The following is a 22,554-nucleotide window of genomic DNA, read 5'->3' as shown; positions in this document are numbered from 1 at the left end:
TTACAATGGTCGTATCACAGAGGTATAAATATTACTTAGATGTTCTATGTCTTGTTTACGGTTGACAGAATTAGGATGTGCTACGATATTGCACATTTCTAACAGTAGCCTATTATAATACAAAGGTTCAACGTCAATAATGCTAGCTTGAGAATAATTAAAAGAGTGGTCGAAATCGATGGCATGTCTCGTCAATGCAGTATAATTATCCTCGTGTTCATGGATATTGCGTTTATGTTCGGATATCCTGGTGAGTAGTTGTCTACTAGTTTGGCCTATGTAAGCTTTGTTGCAATGATTGCAAGGTATTTTGTAAACTACACCCGAGCGATTGCCCAGGGGTAAGGGGTCTTTACCCGAATCAAACATCGAGGATATATCATGTGCACATTTGCCCACAAATTGAATTTTGTACTTGGAGAATGTTCTGTTGAGTGACTCAAACAAACCCGCAACATAAGGGATGGAAATATAGCTTTTTTGAATGGTTTGTGTAGTAGTTGTATCGAAATTGTTGTTAGGGCTGGTAGATGACAAGATGGAATCATATTTAAACTTTATATGTTTGTTGAGCAGGCGAGGTGGATAGTCGTTCTTACATAATACCTGCTGAATCAAGGACAAATTTTTATTGTGAAATTCCATACTTGAGAGTCGGATCGCCCTGTCAACTAAGCAATTAATCGTTCCAATTTTGTATGATCTGGGATGGTGAGAATGGTAATTTAAATACCTTTGTGACCAAGTAGCCTTGTGGAACCAATCAGTTTTAATGAGCTGATTATCATTGATTATCAGGACATCTAAAAAGCTGATTTGGTGATTAGACTCTAATTCAGATGTAAATTGTAGTCTCGGATGGAAACTGTTGAAAACTGAAAGCATTTCTGCGACTTTATGCGAAGGGACAGCTGTAATTATGTCGTCTACGTATCTGAAAAAGAATGAAGGCTTAAAGTCTAGTTTATTGAGACAGTGTTGTTCAAGGTCATCCAAAACCAAATCAGACAAAATTGGAGAGAGCGGTGAGCCCATCGGTAAACCATACGTTTGAGCATATATGTTGTGGTTAAATTTAAATATGGCAGCCTTAAAACAAATTTGCAATGCTTTTCAGAGTTCGTTAAGTGGGACCGGAATTTTGTCCACCAGCTGATGCCAGCGCTGTTTGACAGCGTTAATTGCAAGATCTTGTGGTACATTAGTGAATAAGGATATAACATCCAGTGAAACTAAAATATAATCAGCTGGAAGACGAAGGTCACTAATAGCATTCACCAACGCAAAACTATCTCTTATCCGTGACAAGGGAGGTATGATGTTGTTACCTATACATACATACAAACGTTAACACGATAAAAAGTGTTTTGAGTTGTGACCTTCATATCCAAGAATAACTTTAATCAACAAATCTCCAAGGTCAAGATAAATCATCTTCATCATATTAACGGAATAAAACGTGGGAACCATGGGATTTTTTCATGATATCTCTCTTGCAGATGGAAAGACTTTGGCGGGGAAGCTGCGACGTTGGGCCACCATATCCGAGTCCTTGTTGAAGCTTAAAAACCACCGCATCTTTCTTCTAAACTGCAAGAAACGATCGATTTTACCAACCCATTTAAAATTCCCTAAGCTTATCTCGAACGTTATTAATTTCAAAATGTCTAAGTCGCGTTCTGTTTACACACACAATGTATACAAATTTCAAAGGTCGTTACTCAATCTTGAGATCAGTGACGCTCACGCGACCATTGTTAAATACCAAAATATTTTGTTGTCGCTGGAGAATGACATCTTAATTGAATTACCGGTTGAAGTGTCAAAAAAATTCTTCGACACGCAATACTTGAAATTAGAACCGGCCTTCAACGCTTACAAGACGGCTAACATCAACAAGTTAGCTAGTCTGATCAATAACAAAAAACGACTCAATTTTAATACAATTGACCCGACCTCTGAAAATTGGTTAGTAAACCTCAGCAGCACTGACATTCCGGTCAATGTTATCGACGTACTAAAAATGGGACCTAAATATGGCATTCCTTTTAAGAATAACCGCATCCCAACCAACAAACTCATATCGGATTTCGAATCAAAGATTTCCTGCATTCCTTCTCATTCTCGTAATACGGCCCGGCAAGATTTCACCAACACAATAAAAAAGTTCATTAACACTCCTGCTCCCCTTAACGCCGATAAGAATGTCCTTCATAAAATCAAAGAAACCAAGATCTTCCAAAACAACAATCAGGACTTGCTTTTCTTGAAGGCGGATAAGGGAAACAAGACTGTTGTGATGAACAAACTAATGTACGAGTCTGAAATGTTGCAACAACTATCTAACAATAATTCTTATAAAGTTGTGAGATACGATCTCACCTCTACTTTGCAACAAGAAGTAAAAAAACTAACAACTGATTGGGTCAACAGCAAATTCATCTCTAATCAACTGAGACGTCAAATTGCAAAAACGGATTGCCTACCACCTAGAGCTTACGGACTACCGAAAATCCACAAACCTGATACACCGGTACGAATTATTGTGTTCTTCACTGATAGTCCGACGATTAATCTGGCTCGTTTCCTCAGTAAATGTATAGGTAACAACATCATACCTCCCTTGTCACGGATAAGAGATAGTTTTGCGTTGGTGAATGCTATTAGTGACCTTCGTCTTCCAGCTGATTATATTTTAGTTTCACTGGATGTTATATCCTTATTCACTAATGTACCACAAGATCTTGCAATTAACGCTGTCAAACAGCGCTGGCATCAGCTGGTGGACAAAATTCCGGTCCCACTTAACGAACTCTGAAAAGCATTGCAAATTTGTTTTAAGGCTGCCATATTTAAATTTAACCACAACATATATGCTCAAACGTATGGTTTACCGATGGGCTCACCGCTCTCTCCAATTTTGTCTGATTTGGTTTTGGATGACCTTGAACAACACTGTCTCAATAAACTAGACTTTAAGCCTTCATTCTTTTTCAGATACGTAGACGACATAATTACAGCTGTCCCTTCGCATAAAGTCGCAGAAATGCTTTCAGTTTTCAACAGTTTCCATCCGAGACTACAATTTACATCTGAATTAGAGTCTAATCACCAAATCAGCTTTTTAGATGTCCTGATAATCAATGATAATCAGCTCATTAAAACTGATTGGTTCCACAAGGCTACTTGGTCACAAAGGTATTTAAATTACCATTCTCACCATCCCAGATCATACAAAATTGGAACGATTAATTGCTTAGTTGACAGGGCGATCCGACTCTCAAGTATGGAATTTCACAATAAAAATTTGTCCTTGATTCAGCAGGTATTATGTAAGAACGACTATCCACCTCGCCTGCTCAACAAACATATAAAGTTTAAATATGATTCCATCTTGTCATCTACCAGCCCTAACAACAATTTCGATACAACTACTACACAAACCATTCAAAAAAGCTATATTTCCATCCCTTATGTTGCGGGTTTGTTTGAGTCACTCAACAGAACATTCTCCAAGTACAAAATTCAATTTGTGGGCAAATGTGCACATGATATATCCTCGATGTTTGATTCGGGTAAAGACCCCTTACCCCTGGGCAATCGCTCGGGTGTAGTTTACAAAATACCTTGCAATCATTGCAACAAAGCTTACATAGGCCAAACTAGTAGACAACTACTCACCAGGATATCCGAATATAAACGCAATATCCATGAACACGAGGATAATTATACTGCATTGACGAGACATGCCATCGATTTCGACCACTCTTTTAATTATTCTCAAGCTAGCATTATTGACGTTGAACCTTTGTATTATAATAGGCTACTGTTAGAAATGTGCAATATCGTAGCACATCCTAATTCTGTCAACCGTAAACAAGACATAGAACATCTAAGTAATATTTATACCTCTGTGATACGACCATTGTAAATTGTCCATTACCGACTGAGCTTGCTCTCGATTTTACCTCCTTAACAAAATTTTGTTTTCCGTTTAACCCGTTGACTCTGCGTTGCTCTGATAACTATCGAGATCGACCTCCTCCCACTACACACTAGACGTTCCACTTGTGCGTATGTGCTCTGACTCAACCATAACGGCTGTGTATTTTATTTCATTTTATCAAATCAACAATAATTATGAATTCGTGGGAGTTACGTGTCGCGAAAGCAGTGTGTTTCGGTTTTTGTCTTTATTGCCTTTTTTGTTCTATTTATTCATCTATTACCAACACGCATTTATGTAAATGGAAGTGTCATCTCATATGAGGTAATTCCTCTTTTATACTTGCTTCAACACCTTTGCATATTATTTACACCAATATGTCTTATTTTGTCAAACCTATTTGTACATTATTTTATTTTATTTTGTTCGTGACAGATATTTAAATAAAATTGTTCTGAGGAGGGCCCCCACCAGGGCCGAAACGTTAACACGATAAAAAGTGTTTTGAGTTGTGACCTTCATATCCAAGAATAACTTTAATCAAGAATTTATTGTAGTTATATATATATATATATATATATATATATATATATATATATATATGTCGGAGAATGGCCAGATAACACTCGCGAACTTTGTGTTTTACGTGTGGGACGCATGATGAACCACCTTTTTATTCTTTTACAAGATAAAAACGGAACTTAACTTATTGAACAAAGCTTTTTAAAAATTCAACGTTTATAACAAGATCCAAATTGCTCAATGTTTATTCTGTTATTGATCTTTGCCGTAGTTTCTCTGGAGACCGAATAGAAGAAAGCGGTGATAATCCTCCTCGTTATTCATTTCATTATCCTTGACATATATATATATATATATATTGTAACGTACTTTGACGTTACGGAAAATAAATATGGATCCGCGAGTTCAATTATCAAGCCAAAAATCAAGAGCGTGAATAAAATGTTGTGAAAATGCTTTAATGCAAGATATGTGTTTTTCGTTTTAAGTCTGAAACAAGACTGTTTTCACAATAATGTTGGTTGACGCAGCAACCCTATTCTTTTGAAAGACATAAGAGGTTTATAAACGTCTTTTCTCTATGATGACTACTAGATCATTAAAGAGGGGGCAAAACGGGTGATTTCGCCCTTTGTAACACTACTCCCCCCCCGAGGAAAAGAGTCGTCCCGACTCGGGAAAGATAAAACAATTATAAAAGTGATCTAGCAGTCAGTGCTCAAAGGTGAGTTGGAGCTGTGGCTCTAAAAATTTAAAGACTCCCTTTTTTACTATCTGGCATTTGCCCACAGTCTCAAGGTAAACCACAGAAAACCTTGAGCAGATAGTTGAGCGTTAAATAATTTCAAAAATTTATGTGCCTTGTTTTTATAAAGGTTAGTGTTATTGAGTGTTGTGTGACTTCACGAATTAGAAGTTATCAGCATTGGTCCAGATCGATGTCGAAAGAAATCCAATCCTCTTCTTGAAGGATTGCCCAAACGAAACAGGTTCGGGTGAAAACATCGAGACGGGAACCGAAAATTCCAGGACCAAACGGGATAAAACCAGACTCCTTTTCATAGGAAATAAGGAAATAGATGGGTGACTGATCCTAATCTTCTTAAGAAACAGCTCACCCTAGAGTTTTGGAAGGACAAATGTGAGTGATGGTATAACAATTCAAATTCACTAAGTGAATTTGGGAGAATACACGAATAAAATAAATTAAATATGTATTCAAAAGAAAAGAAACGATCTTATCTGAATCATTTCTACATCCTTCTTCAAAATAAGACCACCAGTCATCCTCAGGAATCGGGGAAAGATTGGATGGGAAAAGACTGTGTCAAGTAACCTAAAAAGTACTTACAAAAATTGACACTTAAGGTTAATAAAATGTGAAAATCAAGCAATCGCTCATCGACCTCGAAAAATAATCGTGGCTCTATTCACATTTCAAAAGAAACCAAAGCCTATCCGACACAAAACTCGATTCAAAAGAAGAAGTTTCTAGAAAGAAACAATCGAAGAAAACAAATTTCAAATTGATTAGCAACTCAGAAATAACAAATCATTATAAGAAAAGTCCTCATTGAAGACAGTCCTCATGTAATTCCGTTGACCCCACTCAAAAGTACACGTGAACTTGAACTCAAAAGAACACATCTCTTTAAATGCGGGGGCATTATCACATAAATGTGTCCCGGACAACATCGAAGATCTTTCTGAAAAGGAAATCTCTGATTTCCTCGATTCCAAATGGAAAGAAATGTCATGTGGCAAGTTAAAGGGATTCCAAGAAAAAGGCAGAACAGACTATTTTTGCCAATCTTGCTTCATCCTCCAGTAAGTTCATCATATCGAATAACACAAATGAATTATAAGAAACATAAAAACATTTTTTTTTTTTTTTAAACAGCTCAGAACCCGAGTTATTGGACCACAAAATATCCTTTCACCTCACGTTCCACGAGGAAAAGGCAAAATGTTGGTTCTGCGGCCAAAGTCTGTTCGTCACAAAAAGAGGGACGAGTGGATGCAACGAATGCAAAGAGGTGAAAGACGAAATTAAGAAAATTAAAAATGTTACTCGTTACTTCCTTCCTTAATTATATTGATTATTGAAATTGGAATAAAGTTTCTTATTGAATAAATCCCTTTTTTTTAAACGCCAAACAAGAAATTTCTCCAACCTCGTCCGTGTGTTATTGCAAAACAAAAACTAGAATAAACTTGGTCGGCTGTGGATTCTGCATTGATAACCAAAACAGGAGCCGACAAAGAAGAAAAGGTTTGTTTTACTAGCCAATCTTCATGAACCTCATGAATAGTTCTGAGTAGCTCTAAAGAAATGCGCGATTCCTCCTCACGGGAACAGGAACTTACTCGAGCGAAAGAAGTTTCTGGGGAAACTCGCAAATGAACAATCAAATCTACTCTGAGCTTAGACGAGCGAATAAGACGATCGAAATTTTTCATGAATAAATGAGATTCGAAGTCGCGAAAATTACCTAACCTTCGACGAGCTTCTACAAAACAATTGCTACTGAATATCGATCTTTCCATCACCTTAACAGGCAATGAAGTTGTCTGAAGATGTCTATCTAACATAACCATTTGAGCGAAATGCTGAAAATGATAGCAATAACGATCTGGGTCCTGATACATCAAATCTAGAAGATTAATTCCAGCTACATCTCGATATTCCTCAAGAGGTTCTAAAAGTGTACAGACCTGGCGATCTGCTAAAAACCTCTTGGTGAAAGTTGTTTTTCCGCATCCGATATTTCCTTCAATAATAATCGTAAGCGGTCGAGTTTTACTCAAATGAATTCCAAAAGGCAAATTCTTCTCCCAATCGATGACCGACTGTAGAGAAGGTCAAGTCGATCACAGTCGTCAAGGGTGTTTGTTTGAAGAACTAACCTCGAAGGATGTTCCTGGTCTTGGAGAGACTGTTCCAGGTTGATCTTCTTCAAATGGAGCAAGACGATCCAAGTGAACCACTTTCTGACGCGAATGAGGAGATCTTCGGATTCTATAAACAACATCATTTATCCGGTTAACCACTAAGTAAGGGCCTTCCCAATTTCTTTGTAGTTTTGGACATCGTCCGTTTTGTCTTCGGGGTTAAAGGAGCCAGACAGAATCTCCAGGAATAAATTTTAAATCTCTGGCTCGAATATCAGAACGAGTTTTTAATTTATCTGAAGCCATAGAAATTCTATTCCTAGCAAAGTGATGAATTTCTTCTAAACGTTGTTGTAATAAAAAGGCATAATCTGTTTGATGCTGTCTTTGCACAGGAACAGGGCCTTTCTCTAAATCTGACGGAAGTCGGAGATTTCTTCCAGTAAGCATAAGGGCTGGCGTCTGCTTCGTCGTCTCATGGATCGCAGATCTGTAAGATAAGAGGAAGAAAGGGATCCAGGAGTCCCAGTCTCTCTGATTCTGCTCTACGAAGGACAACAAATACTGTAGTAAGGTTCGATTTAGACGTTCTATCATGCCGTCAGATTGCGGATGCAAAGGAGTCGTACGAGTTTTTCTAACCCCTAAAATCTGAGTAACCTCTTTCATTAAGGTTGACTCAAAATTTCGGCCTTGATCAGTATGAAGTTCTAGAGGAATTCCGTGTCTACAAATAACCTCTTTGACGAATGCCTGTGCTACAGTGGAGGCTTCTTGATCAGCGAGAGGAACCACTTCAGGCCACTTGGTAAAATAATCAGCAATAACCAGAGCATATTTATTTCCAGAATGGGTTATCGGGAGAGGTCCGAGAATGTCCATCGCCATCCTTTCAAATGGAGCTCCCACGTTGTAAATTTGAAGAGAGCTTTGTCCTTTCGCTCGAGGTCCTTTCTTTGCTGTGCAGATTCGACATCTTCGACACCAATTTTCAACGTCCATCCGGCAACGGGGCCAAAAGTAGAAGTTGCGAATTCTGCCTGGAGTTTTATTTGAAGCGAAGTGTCCGCCTGCAGGAGAATCATGATAAAGAGCAAGAATCTCCGGAACTCGTGACCTGGGAACCAAAAATTGCCACCCGATTTCTTTCAAGTCTGCAGATTCCCATTTTCGGTATAAAATTCCATCAATCAAAAGGATAGAGTCCCATTGAGCCCAATAAATTTTCAAATCTGGCTCGGCTAAAGATATATCCTGCCAGTCCGAGCGAGTTTCTGCTTCTTTCCAAGACTTCACTTGATTCAAAGTGTCGTCCTCTTGTTGTGATTTTCTCCATTCCTCCTGGTTATTTTCGAGAGAAATCTTCCATATCATAAGAGAGGGGTCACGATTTTTCTCTAATCGTGCACACTGTTTACACTCTGGCATTTCCTCGCAGGGTCTCCGAGAGAGACCATCGGCGTTTCCATGATGAATTCCTGCTCGATGACGAATGTCAAAATCGTACTGACCGAGCCTTTCTAACCATCTAGCTACCTGACCTTCGGGAGATTTAAACGAAAGTAGCCACCTGAGAGAAGCATGATCTGTACGTATCAAAAATCTCCTACCGTACAGATGATGGTGAAAATGTACTACGGTCTTAACAACAGCTAAAAGCTCTCTACGAGTGACACAATAATTCCTCTCGGTTTTACTCAAAACTCTGCTGAAATAGCTTTTCACTCTCTCCTGACCTCCCTGAATTTGTGACAGAATCCCGCCTATTCCTGAAAGAGAGGCATCCGTATCTAAAATAAAAGGAAGTTCGACCTCTGGATAAGCTAAAATCGGCGAAGAAATAAGATTCTCTTCCCATTTCTTGAAAGCCTCTTCGCATTCCGGGGTCCAGTCAAAAGGAATCTTGATTCCGGTCAAGTGATGGAGAGGTTTAGCTAGCGAAACCTTTTACAAATCTTCTGTAATACGTACAAAGGCCTGAAAAGCTTTGAATTTATTCTTTATTCTTAGGTGTCGGCCAAGAAGAAACCTTCCCTATTTTGGATGGGTCGGTCTTCACACCTTGTGCTGAGACGATATGTCCGAGGAAGCCTACTTCTTTCTGGAACAGATGGCATTTTTTCGGGCTCATTTTCAGGCCTGCTTGCTTTAGCCTAGCGAAAACTTGTCTGAGATTTTGAACTTCTTCTTCAAAGTTCTTGCCAAAAACGATTATATCGTCTAAATAAACGAGGCATATTTTGCCAGTGAGCCCATGGAGAACAGCTTCCATCATTCGTTCAAAGGTAGCTGGGGCATTACTCAAACCAAACGGCATAACCTTGAACTGCCATAATCCTCCTAAACCCGTAACAAAAGCTGTTTTTTCTTTATCTAGAGGATCCATTCGACCTGCCAGTATCCGCTCTGAAGATCTGTGGTGCTGAACCAAGTTGCACCAGCTATCAGGTCGAGTGTCTCGTCGATTCTGGGTAGAGGGTAAGAATCTTTCTTCGTTATATCGTTCAGCTTCCTGTAATCGATACAAAATCGTTTGGATCCGTCCTTTTTGTTAACAAGGACGATTGGTGAAGCCCAGGGACTAGACGATGGTTCAATCACATCGTTCATTAGAATGTCTTCCACAAGCTTCTTCACCTCTTCTCGGGCGTTGAGAGCGAGTCTTCGAGGAGCTGGTTTGATTGGTGAACTCTCTCCGACGTCGATCTTGTGCTTGACAGAAGTACATCGGCCGTTATCACCACTATCGTTGGCGAAAGAATTTATAAATTATAGCAAAAGAGATTCAAACGATTCTACCTGAGCTGAATTTAACGAAATCGAAGATTTCTCAACAAGGCTCTGTAAATGTGAAGGGAAATGTTGCAAATCATCCTCTGAAAGTTCTATTTCCCGAATTCTAGGAGGAGTCCAATAAATTCCATTTCTATTTGTACAAAGAGTTATTTCGCGATTGTTTGAAGCTAGTGAATTTCTCTTAGTCGAGATAACACACTTGTGAGCTGTAAGAAAGTCTATTCCCAAAATACCTTCATCCTCTATATCTGCTATGAAAACCTTATGTGGAGAGTCGATACACCCAAAAAGGTTAATTTGGACAGTAACCTGTCTCAAAACCGGGGTCGTCTCTCTAGTGGCTATTCGCAGAGATAAAGAGGGAACGATCTGGTCATCGGATTTAAAGAGATCCGATCGAACTACGGTTACTTCCGCGCCGGTGTCTATTACCCATAGACAATCGACGCCATTTACAGTACCACGCGCGTAAAGACCAGACTGTCGTAGACTTCTAATTAAAAACTGTTCTCTAAGAGGGCTTTCACTCCTAACAATCTGCGATGATTTTCGCCCCGACAAATCATCTGGAATCAGTTTTTTGGGTGAGTTCCTGTTGGAGAACTCGACTGAGGATTTGCTTCCCCTATTTCTATATTTTTCTCACGCCATTTATAAGAGTTTGGATTCGAACCTTGCATCGATTTTCCACTAATTTTTTCAATTAGAAAACAATGATTGGCGTCATGGCCTGTTTTTTTACAAAATATACAAGTCAAGCCGGTTTGACTTGTCATGACCGCGTTCTTAATTACACGCTTGTTTTTCTGGTTTTGAAAAGAACCTCGATTTCTTGGTTTAAAATTACTATTGTTATTTTTATTTCTATAATTTTGAGGCGTTGGCTCCTCCGAGTGTTCAAAACTTCGTCTTTCTGAGGTGCTTCCGGACACCTCAATCCGACAAAGCTTGCTCAACCCACAATATTGTTTTCTCATTGCCTCCACCTCAAGGGCTTTGGCCGTTGCCTCCCGTAGAAAAGTGAGACCCGATGTCCCAACGGCCATTTTAATTTCTGGATCACTGATTGCGTTTAAGATAGCTTGTGTCGCTAATAAATTACGAGACGGCTCGTGGTCTGGCAAAGCTACACGAGAAAGCCGTTCAATATTGTAAGTTTATATATTTATTTTGGAATGAGGAACAAATATCTTGTTTTTTGTACATAAGCCATTCACGCATACATTCAACAAAATGATAAGTTTTATATATTTATTTTGGAATGAGGAACAAATATCTTGTCCTTTGTACATAAACCGTTTACGCATACATTCCCTCACGTCATACACTTTTTGTACATAAATCATTCACGCATACATTCAACAAAATTATAAGTTTTATATATTTATTTCGGAATGAGGAACAAATATCTTGTCTTTTGTACATAAACCATTCACGCATGCATTCCCTAACGTCATACACACTCCTTCACACACCACAGATTTTTATACATGAGATCAATGACCCTTCCCGTTCGCACTCCAACACTCAGGGACCATTACGTTCATACAAGAATGAGGAGTGCTTATCTTATATCGGCGGCCTTTTCCCACGTTGGCTCTCTCCCTTGTTCCGAGGTCTGCTGATCGGCGAATTGGGCGATTTCGTCACATTCCTTGCCCTTGAACTAGGAGGAGATTCGGGTCTCTGTATTTGCCTGGCCAGGACGAGTTGGGACCTCACGGATGACCCCCGAACACGCTGTTGATTAGACCCTACTCGGTTGACGACCCCGGAACGAAAGAGGCAGAGCTCCGGTCTCACCTGTCGATCTCGCTAATAATTGGGAGGGTGGGGATTGGCGGGTCTAAATATCGATTCGACGGACTTATTTCGAGAAATCGATGCGGGACACTCGATGTTGATCCACGCGATCAACATTGTTCGTTACAATATCTTGGCTAAGTGACGCTAGGTCTTCGTCTCGTCCTTGTCTTCTAGTCTGTAATTGAGCTGTATACAATTTTGTCAAATGATCATTTCCGTATCTCAATTTAGGCGCGGAGCTAAGTTTTTCATAATCGGAAATTTCTTCTTCAGATAATGCCTTTAAAACATTCAAAGCCGGCGTTTGAAGACAAGAGGCAAGGCTGTGGGTCCTCATGGCGGAGTCCCACCGATTGAATTTTGCAATTGTATTAAACTGACGTTCATAATCTGCCCATGGAATCTTTCCATCAAAAATTGGTGGTTTTAAAGGATAGAAGGGTTTCTCGTTAATTTGAGAAGCAACCCCAGGAAATCTCGAATTATTAAATTGATTTAAATGAGAATATCGAGGTTGAACCTGAGACAGAGGCTTGGAAAAACCAACCTCATTATTTACTCTTGTTCTACAAATTGGGGATTCATCTACCCCCCTAATGAAAGGCACAGACCTTGAGTCAGGAACATCCTGGGATCGTCCTGGATGTTGGACCTCCTGAACAGCAGGAACGGGAACAGGAGAGGGAACAGGAGAGGGAAGCGGAGTAACAACTCTGGAACCTTGAGGGGTAACAGCCGGTTCTCCTGAGCCATTCACCTGATGAACAGCCTGAAGAGATGCCACAGTCGTCCGGAGTAGTTCCTGAAGACTAGTTTCAGAACGCTCTTGAGCTTCTCTATCTAGCCTCCGCTGCTCGAACTGAGAGGCAAGCTCCCTTTCTCGCTGTTCTCGTTGCTCTTGAAGCAACTGGACAAGTTGTTGTTGTTGTTGACTAGCCGCATCCAGAAGCTGCCGTTGATGTCGTTCGGCGGCTCCTTGTTGTTGGCTCATAATCTTTAGTAGGTCGATTTGTGAAACTTAGACCATCGTGGGGACAGGTAAAGAGTCCACTGAAGGTGCACAAATTGTCTCGGGAACCCGCGGATTTTCCGTGATGGAATGTTCTTCTCCGCCACTTTTCTGACGACGAGAACGTGTCAAACGACTGTTGCTCATAGTTTATTTCACGCACTGAATTGACTTAATTGAAAAGAAACTCAAGATCCCGCTTCTGACACCAACGTAACGTACTTTGACGTTACGGAAAATAAATATGGATCCGCGAGTTTAATTATCAAGTCAAAAATCAAGGGCGTGAATGAAATGTTGTGAAAATGCTTTAATGCAAGAAATGTGTTTCTCGTTTTGAGTCTAAAGCAAGACTGTTTTTACAATAATGTTGGTTGCCGCAGCAACCTTATTCTTTTGATAGACACAAGAGGTTTATAAACGTCTTTTATCTATGATGACTACAAGATCATTAAAAAGGGGGCAAAACGGGTGATTTCACCCTTTGTAACAATATATATGTATATATATATATATTGTAACGTGGCATTTTTGATGCCCGTTACAAGGGGCTCCTTGAACCCTGGGCGGAACCAAAAATTTAGGATTTTCCAAAATTGAGTCGCGAAGTTTTTGGAAAAGAGCGCCAGGACTAGAGTCACGCATCCGAAACTACGAGAGGGGACACTTTAGCGACCAGTGTAAGATATTTCAGTTTTTTTTGTTTTTTTATTTTTCGAGCTACAACGGCATCAGGCAAGAAGTCGACACCGAATTCGAAGAAATGGCGAAATGGCGGACTAGCAACAATTGCGAAGGAAGGATGTCGAGGCTGCGGAGGGGGAGCCGACGCAGATCCCCGCATCGCGGGAATCCAAGGTGGACGCGATTCCCGCTGGCGGCCGGCGAGCCGCAGCCTCTTCCCCTTCACCCCGCCAACAATTGACCGGCGAACTTGCGACGGACCGACTAGCGACGAGGGAGCAACACGCTCACCGCCAAGACGTCATGGAGCTGCGCGGAGGACGAGATTGCGAGCTAGCTTTAAGTTCTGCGCAGCGATGCTATCGAAGGTGCGCGTCGAGTTGCGCGATCGACGAAATCGATGACGGATCGATTATTGCGTATTCTTGGGGGTATGACGTCACGTATGGGATAGCGTATCGAGATCCGTGTTGCGGCAGATCATAGGTTTTTGAAATCACTCTAGTTCTGGCGGTCGTGATTAGTAGTCGCGTTTGGGGGAGTTTCGCGAAGCAATGGAGTCGCCCAAAAATCGCGAAGGGAATGGAAAGGGGGTTGCAAGGATGTAGAAGGTAAGCGCTGCTTCTATCCCCGCGATTGAATTTCGAGCATAATTGCGAAAAGGCTTGCCGAGTAACGGATAGCCGTTTTGGATTTGCGTTGTAGAAAAGTACTCGAAATTCTTTTGCCGATTCTCTTGCTTGATGACCGTAGCCTGAGTACGCGGGTTAGAGTAAAGTAAATTTTGAGTTTCTGAAAAAGTTGAGTAGAGTCACGGGTTTTAGTTGAATCTTTCTCGTTAGTGAAACCAAGTATAGTCGAATTTCACCGTACCGGGTCGAGCCGCGTTATCGTTTTCTTTTTGTGTCACCTCTCGAGTAGGTCGGGAAGCACCGAATTGGAGTGCTCGGTTTAGCGGGTAACGTTTTGGGGAATTTTGAAAAGAATTAAGTTCGGATGCGTTGCGATTGCGTATAGTTTAGGTTACGTTTAGTTGCGCCTGCATTGAGTTCCGTACCCGTTAGTTAAGATAATGTAGGTTTAGTTGAGTTACTTTGAGCTTGTGTTTAGTTGAAGTTAAATATAGTGGTGCTTGCACCTAGTTAAGTTTACGTTTAGTTAAGATAGTGTTTAGTCGAGGTTAGGCGATGTATAGTCGAAATTGCCGTTGCGTTGCGCAGCAGTTGAGACGAGAAGTTTGAGCATGGTGTTTTAGTTTGCGAGACCTGACGGCGCACCGTTGAATAATTAGTTTTAGTTTCGTTTCGAGCAATCATCGCCATGGAGAACAAATGGCGAATTTGCGAATTGAGAATTGCGTATGAGGATGTTGCGATCGTCGAGTGACGTTTTGAGAATTGCGCATGAGGATGTTGCGATCGTCGAGTGACGTTTTGAGAATTGCGTATGAGGATGTTTGTGATCGTCGAGTGACGTTTTAGTTAGGGAGCCGCGAGCTCATTAGAGTAAGAAATAGAGTAGGTTACGTGTAATTTTCTATTTAGTTTTAGACTCGCGATGAGCGATTTTTGAATTATATTTTTCTTTTGTTTGTATCACCGGTATGATGAAATATAAGATTTTCTTTTACTTTTGTTAAATAGCGTGTGTATTTCGAGTGTCTCTCTCTCTCCAAAAATTACCCCTCCCCTCTCCGCGGTACTGAGCTATCGAGCATATGCCCGAGGAATAGCGTATTAATGATTTCGAGGCGTGTTAATCACGCCAGGCGCCCAACAAAAACTTTGCGATATTGTTTGAGATCCTACATCGTGGACGCCAAATTATTGTGCACGCGGTAAGTTCCCGGTTATTTGCTCCGAGTAACCGAGGTGCAGAAAAATCCACGTCACAATATATATATATACACACACATATATATATATATATATGTATGTATACATATATATATATATATAAAATAAAATGTATGTATACAAAATATATATATAAAAATATATATATATTTTGAAATACAGTTGCACTTAATTTTAAGTAAAGCTGGGGATGCTCGCCACAATTAGATAGGCCGGGGAATGTTGATGAAAATCCGTATGGCGATTCGTAAACTTTGACGCTAATAGTTTTACTCCCCAGAGCGAAAAATAATATTTTTCACATACTTCGAATACATTCTTTTGCGTTAATCGACCGCCTGGCGACATCGCAATTAGATAGGCCGGGAATGTTCACCACAATTAGATAGGCCGGGGAATGTTGATGAAAATCCGTAAACTTTCACGCTAATAGTTTGCTTTCACTATCACTCACCCAAATTCTTACGATCTATCTGCATATATTAACTCAACGCATCCGATGCAGACTCATCAGTCTTACACGATACGTGCAAGTCAGAGTTCATTAAAGTTCTGCAAATATCAGCGTTAAAGTCATGGCCGCTGAAACATATTCAAATATCGTCAAAACGATGGAGAACGCGCACGATTTGTTGGCCGAGCTGCATCCCGAGCAGGAGAACGACAATATCTTCCAGCACTGGATTGACGTTGGAATGGAAAATCTCCAATTGCTGCGTGATGTTTCCAAGCGTCCGAGAACGAGCATAGGTGCGAAACTGCAAATTCAGCATACAATCACGCTCGTACAATCCTGGATAGCAAAGATTCGGTAGCAGCTGAGGCAGCGACAGCAGCAGCGGCAGCAGCAGCAGCACGCCGTGGTGATGGGTGCTAACATCGGCAGCCCTGCGAGCGTGCAATGGGACGAAGTTGAAAGTGCTTTCGCCAACCGAATCCGAACGGGAGTTGTAACGAATCTCGGGCACAAGAATTTGGACGCCTTTTTCGACGACGCGCAACGGATCATCGTTGAGCGATTGGGGCTGGTACTGGGCCAGGAGGGTAATGTGAAGGTTAACCTCACATTATCGTGCAAATTCAAAAACATAAAGCACGAGGGGATTGCGGAAGAAGTTAAAAGCTTCAACACTGCCAACATCGCGATCCTCCCCTCGAGCGATATCGACGGTTGGTTTACACACGCGAGGGCCGATCTACTTATGAAGGTTGAGGATTTTGAACAACGCGATTCTGGGTGGAGCATGATCGAGATCCTCAATACTGCCGTAAATATCAGCCGGTACCAGCCTCTCGCTGCGGGACTTTCGACATTCGTTGAGCTACCCAAGGACATTCAACGGAAGAGAGCAGTGGTGAACGTGAAAAACAAAGATGAAAGATGTCTTCTCTGGTCCATCACCGCAGCACGCCACCCGACCAACACCAACACCGATAGGACTCTCCATCATCGCCGCTTTATCTCCGAGTTGGACTGTACAGGTATCAAATTCCCTGCTACTCTACATGATGTGAAAAAGCTTGAGAGATTGAATAATTTGCGAATCAATGTATATGGGATAGAATCTCAAACTTTTTCAGAGCATGCAAAATCAAATAACAGCGTCATCGTGCCAATTTATTTGAGCGATCATTTGAGTACCGCGAACTTTGACACGATTCATCTTCTGATGGTTGAGAGTAACCCAGAAAATGATATGGCTCGCGAGTTAACACCAAGATTCCACTTTGCTTGGATTAAAGATCTTTCGCGATTGGTGAGCAAACAATTGTCTAATCATGATGGTCAACTGTTTTTATGCGACAGATGTTTGTGTCACTTTAGTGTGAAACATGCCTACGACAATCATCGGCATGATTGTATTATGCTGAATAAAGTACGCATGGAATTTCCCGAGCCGACGGATTTAGCATTTTCAAATTTTCGGAACAAGGGTACCGTCCCGTTTGTCGTTTACGCCGATCTCGAATGCATATTAGAGTCTATACCGATTGACGAATTCCAAAATCACGTTTCAACCCGTAAAACACGTGAATTTCAAAAGCATATCCCGCACAGTGTGGCGTACTATGTGCATTGCGCGTACGATGAGACTGTATCGGAGTTCCACAGTAAACGTGGCGTTGATTGCATAGATTTGTTCATGCGGCAACTGAAAGATTTATCGATTAAAGTAGAGTCACGCGTCAAAACCATAATTGCGATGGAGCCTCTTACTCAAGTGCAACACGATCGTCACATGCGCGCAAAGAATTGCTACATTTGCGAAAAGCCGTTTACCGCTGAGGAGAAAAAGTGCCACGACCACTGTCACTTCACGGGTGAATATCGTGGTCCTGCTCATAATCGGTGTAATTTGAAGTTCAGAGAGACGCGCACAATTTCAATAGTTTTCCACAATTTGTCCGGTTACGATTCTCACTTTTTAATAAAATCACTCCCGTCAACTTTTCCCGGTGAAATTACCCCGCTACCCATAAACAAGGAAAAATATATATCCTTCACGAAACGCGTTGATGGGACGATGATGCACTTGAGATTCATCGATTCGTTTCGATTTATGGCTAGCAGCATCGATAAACTTTCCAAATATTTGAATGATGCAGACAAGCCCATAACACGTAGATTTTATAATAATCCGTCTCAGTTCAGTTTGATGACCCGTAAAGGCGTTTTTCCCTATGAATACGTCGATTGTTGGGGGAAACTCGATGAACCGCGATTACCTGCAAAGAAACATTTCTACTCGCACCTCTGCGATGCAAATACTTCAAACACCGATTACGAGCACGCTAAAAATGTTTGGGGGGAATTTCATCTAGAGTCATTGGGCGGCTATTTGGATTTATATTTCAAGACAGATGTTCTTTTGCTTGCCGATATTTTCGAAAATTTCCACGCTAGCTGCTTCAAAACATACGATTTAGATCCGTTGCACTACCACACTGCACCGGGACTTGCTTTTGACGCGATGCTCAAACATACCAATGTAACTTTGCGACTTTTAGACTATCCTGAAATGGTGTTATTTATTGATAGAGCCTTTCGAGGCGGCGTAGCGCAATTTTCTAATCGACACGCTCGCGCCAATAATAGATTCATGGGAACAGATTTTGATCCAAACAAAGCGGAGTCGTATCTCACGTATTTTGACGTGAATAACCTGTACGGAGCGGCTATGAGCGTGCATTTACCAATCGGTTCGTTCGAGTGGGAGTATCAGCAGATCGATATAACGAACTATCCGGACGATTCACCGATCGGTTACTTTCTGGAGGTAGATTTGGACTACCCTGTAGAACTCCACGAGGATCACAAAGACTTACCTCTTTGTCCCGAACATTTTACTCCCCCAGGTAGTAAAAATGCCAAACTCGCGACCACCCTTCACCCCAAAACAAAGTATATATTGCACTATAGAAATTTGAAACAGTGCTTGAGTTTAGGATTGAAATTAACGAAAGTGCATAGAATTTTGAAGTTTGCGCAATCTCCATGGCTCGAGCCTTACATCACGCTCAATACAGTTATGCGTAAGCAATCTAGGAATGAATTTGAGAAAAACCTTTACAAACTCATGAATAACGCTGTGTTCGGCAAGACTATGGAGAATGTGCGAAATCATAAAGATGTTAAATTGGTTACAAAATGGGAGGGAAAAGGTGGTGCGAGAACGCTTATTGCCCGAGCAAACTTTCACAGCTGCACCGTATTTGACACTGATATGGTTATCATTGAAATGAATCGTGTCAAAGTTCACTTCGCCAAACCTATTTACGTCGGCGCATCAATTCTAGATCTGTCAAAAATCTTTCTCTACGATTTCCACTATAATTATATTAAAACCAACTTTTCGAATAAACAGGCTAAATTGATGTATACCGACACAGACAGCCTTATTTATCAATTCAATGTGCCTAATATCTACGATATCATCAAACGTGACGTAGATACAATGTTTGACACCTCTGACTATCCGCCCGACAATGTGTATGGTATTCCCCTTAAAAACAAAAAACAACTAGGGCTAATGAAGGATGAAAATAATGGTAAAATTATGACAGAGTTTGTGGGACTGCGAGCAAAGCTGTACACATTTACTACGATGGGTGGGGATGGGGAAAAAGTGAGTAAGCGCGTCAAGGGTGTAAAAAATTCTTCGATAAATAGCATCGCGTTTGATGAATATAAGCGCTGTCTGATGGCTCACCAAGAGTTGACCCTCCCCCAGTGTTTGATACGGAGTAAAAAACATGAAGTAAGCACGATCGTACAATAAAAATTGGCTCTCAGTTGGTAGGATGACAAGCGGCAATTGATACCTGGACAGACCGACACCGAAAATGAGAATTCATATACTTAACATTTATTTATTTATTTATTCATTTATTCATTCATTCATTCATTCATTTATTTATTCATTTATTTATTTATTTATTTATTCATTTATTTATTCATTCATTTATTCATTTATTTATTTATTTATTTATTCATTCATTCATTCATTTAATAATCATGTATTGAGAAATTATTTATTTTTATTCGCATACCTCGAGAAAAGTTTCCAGTAAATGAAAAAAAGTTTTTAGTGGTATCGAGTATGGCACGTGTGCATGGAAAGGAGATAGCTATAAGATAAAACTGTAGACGTAGAATTATTGTGAATATTTACGTTTGACACCTCGGGCGATCCGCCATCATGCGGAAACGATTTAGACTGGATTTGAAAATGTGAATTCATATACTTAACATTCATTTATTTATTTGTTTACTCATTTATTTATTTATTTATTATCAATATAGACTTCCGTTTTCGTTTTGGATGTGAGTGGCAGGTGTGTGAAAGAGCGTAAGTGGAAAGGCGAGGATTTAGCAGGATAGCAAAGGTGAGGAGAAAAGGAAATAGGGCAGAGAAGGAGCAGAGAAGACATAGACGGGAGGACGGGTGAAGGGAATAGGGAGGCAGGAATAGAAGGGAAAGACAGTTGAAAAAGAAAAAAGGGGGAGAGTTTTGAGGTTAGGCAGAAAGTGCCGGCGGACGGCAACGGTAAGGATAAGACAAGAATAGGCGGTGACACCTAGGGAGTAAGAAGGGGGAAAGAGCAGAGACAGGTGGGCGGCAGGTAGATAGGTAGAGAGCGATGGCGGAGAGAAAGAGTATGAGTAACGCGGGTGGCCAAAAGAAGGGGTTAACAGAGAAGAGGAGGAGAAAAAGAAAGGTAGGCCGGGTGCAGTAGCAGCGTTAGGGAGGGATAGGAGGCATAGCCTAGGATCGGCGAGGACGGTGCTAGACTTATGGAAGAGAAAGCGGGAGGAGGAAGGGGAAAAAGGGGAGGAGGATGCAGACGAGATACCGGAAAGAGAAAGAGTTTTTGGGAAAAGCAGGAAAGTGCATCGGTCGCCGGAGGGCAAGACAGGTGAGGAAGGGAAGGCAGAGTGAGGGGGTATACGGGATATGCTAAGGCTGATTAGGGAAGAGTTAAAGATAGGTCTAGAAGAGGTCAAAGGGCAGGGAAGGGGAATCAGGGAAGAAATGGAAAAGATTAAAGGGGAAATGACTAGAAGGGAAGAGCAGTGGGAAGTAGAGAGGGGGGAGATGAAGGAAATGATAAGGGATCTAGGTAAAAGATTAGAAGAGGTGGAAGAGCGGAGAGGGGGGGAGATGGAAAGGGTAAAGGAGAGGCTGGTAGAATTAGAAAAGACAAGTGCAGAAGGCGAGGGGGAAAGGCAGGGACAGGGGAAGGCGGAAGTGGCGCAGGTAACTATAGATAGGTTAAAAGAGATGGAGTGGGCCATAGAGAGGAAAGAAAGGGAAGAAAGAAGGGGAAATATAGTATTGAGAGGAGCAAGACTAGAGAAGGGAAGAGAAAAGGAAGGGTTGAAAAAGATTATGCAGGTGATAGGGGTAGAGGTCGAGGTAAAGGATATGTGGGAGGTAGGTGCGAAAAAGGGGGGAGAAAAGGGGATATGGATAGCAAGACTAGGAAATGGGCAGCGAAAGAGGCAGGTAATGGGAAGAAAAAGCCTACTCAAAGGGAGGGAGGAGAGAATAGAGGAGGATCTCATCTGGGCAGAGAGGAAAATGAAATGGAAGTTGAGGGAGATAGCAGCTATCGAGGAGAGAAGGGAAAACAGTGTAAGAATAGGGTATGCAAAGATCTGGATAGAAGGGAAAATGTGGAAGTGGGATGAGATAGGAGAGGTGCTTAGGGACGGTGCAGGAAGAGAGAGGGAAAAAGGGTAAAGGGAGGGGAGGGGGAAAGCAGGGGAAAGCGATAGGGAAAAGACAGCAAGCGAGGAAAGACAAGAGGGAAGTATAGAAGCACAGGAAGGGGTACGTAGGGAAAGGAAGTCGGGGGAATGGATAGTTGTGGGGGGGGGGGGGGGGGCAGAGGCATGAGGGAAGGGAGATAAAGAGGAGAGAGAGGGGAGTAGGCGAGACGGAAAGGGAAAGTAGTTTTCTGGAATGTGGCGGGGCTCGCGAGAAAGGATGAAGATTTCTGGAGGGGGCTAGAGGAATGGGATGTAATATTTCTAATGGAGTCATGGACAGAAAAGAAGGGGTGGAAAAGGATTAGGAATAAGTTGCCAGCAGGGTATAAATGGGAAGTGCAGTATGCGGTGAAGAAAAATAGGAAGGGAAGAGCAATAGGCGGAATGCTGTCAGGGGTAAGAAAGGAGATAGTAAGTGGAGAGGGGGGGAGGGAAGAGGTAAAAGAGGGCATGATAATAAGGAAAATAAGTGTAGGGGGGGGGGGGGGGAAATGGGTAGTAATAGGAATATACGTAAATGGGGATCTAAAAGAGAAGATAGGGGAATTGAAGGAGCGGGCAGAAGAGATAGAGGGAGGTGCAAAAGTGCTAGTGGGGGGTGATTTTAATGCCAGGACAGGGCAGGAGGCGGGAGGATGTTGGGGAGAAGGTGAGGAGGAGAGTAGGAGTAGGCAATCAAAGGACAGGAAAATAAACTCGGAAGGTAGGCAGCTGGTGCAATTTTTAGAAGAGACAGGATGGGCAATAATGAACGGGAACATAGAGGGGG

General features: G+C 41.5%; 1 protein-coding gene across 1 annotated transcript; it reads left to right on the top strand.

Annotated features, from left to right (window-relative positions):
• The first annotated feature begins 1,663 nt into the window (after positions 1 to 1,663).
• Positions 1,664 to 2,818, top strand: LOC124295561. The gene has a single exon (XM_046745983.1). The coding sequence runs from the start codon at positions 1,664 to 1,666 to the stop codon at positions 2,816 to 2,818; it is 1,155 nt and encodes a 384-aa protein (XP_046601939.1).
• Positions 2,819 to 22,554: the final 19,736 nt, after the last annotated feature.

This window comes from Neodiprion lecontei, chromosome 7 (assembly GCF_021901455.1).
Source record: "Neodiprion lecontei isolate iyNeoLeco1 chromosome 7, iyNeoLeco1.1, whole genome shotgun sequence".
NCBI lineage: Eukaryota > Metazoa > Arthropoda > Insecta > Hymenoptera > Diprionidae > Neodiprion > Neodiprion lecontei.
The sequence above is the reverse complement of the archived record's forward strand: the minus strand, read 5'-3'. Positions and strand labels throughout refer to the sequence as shown.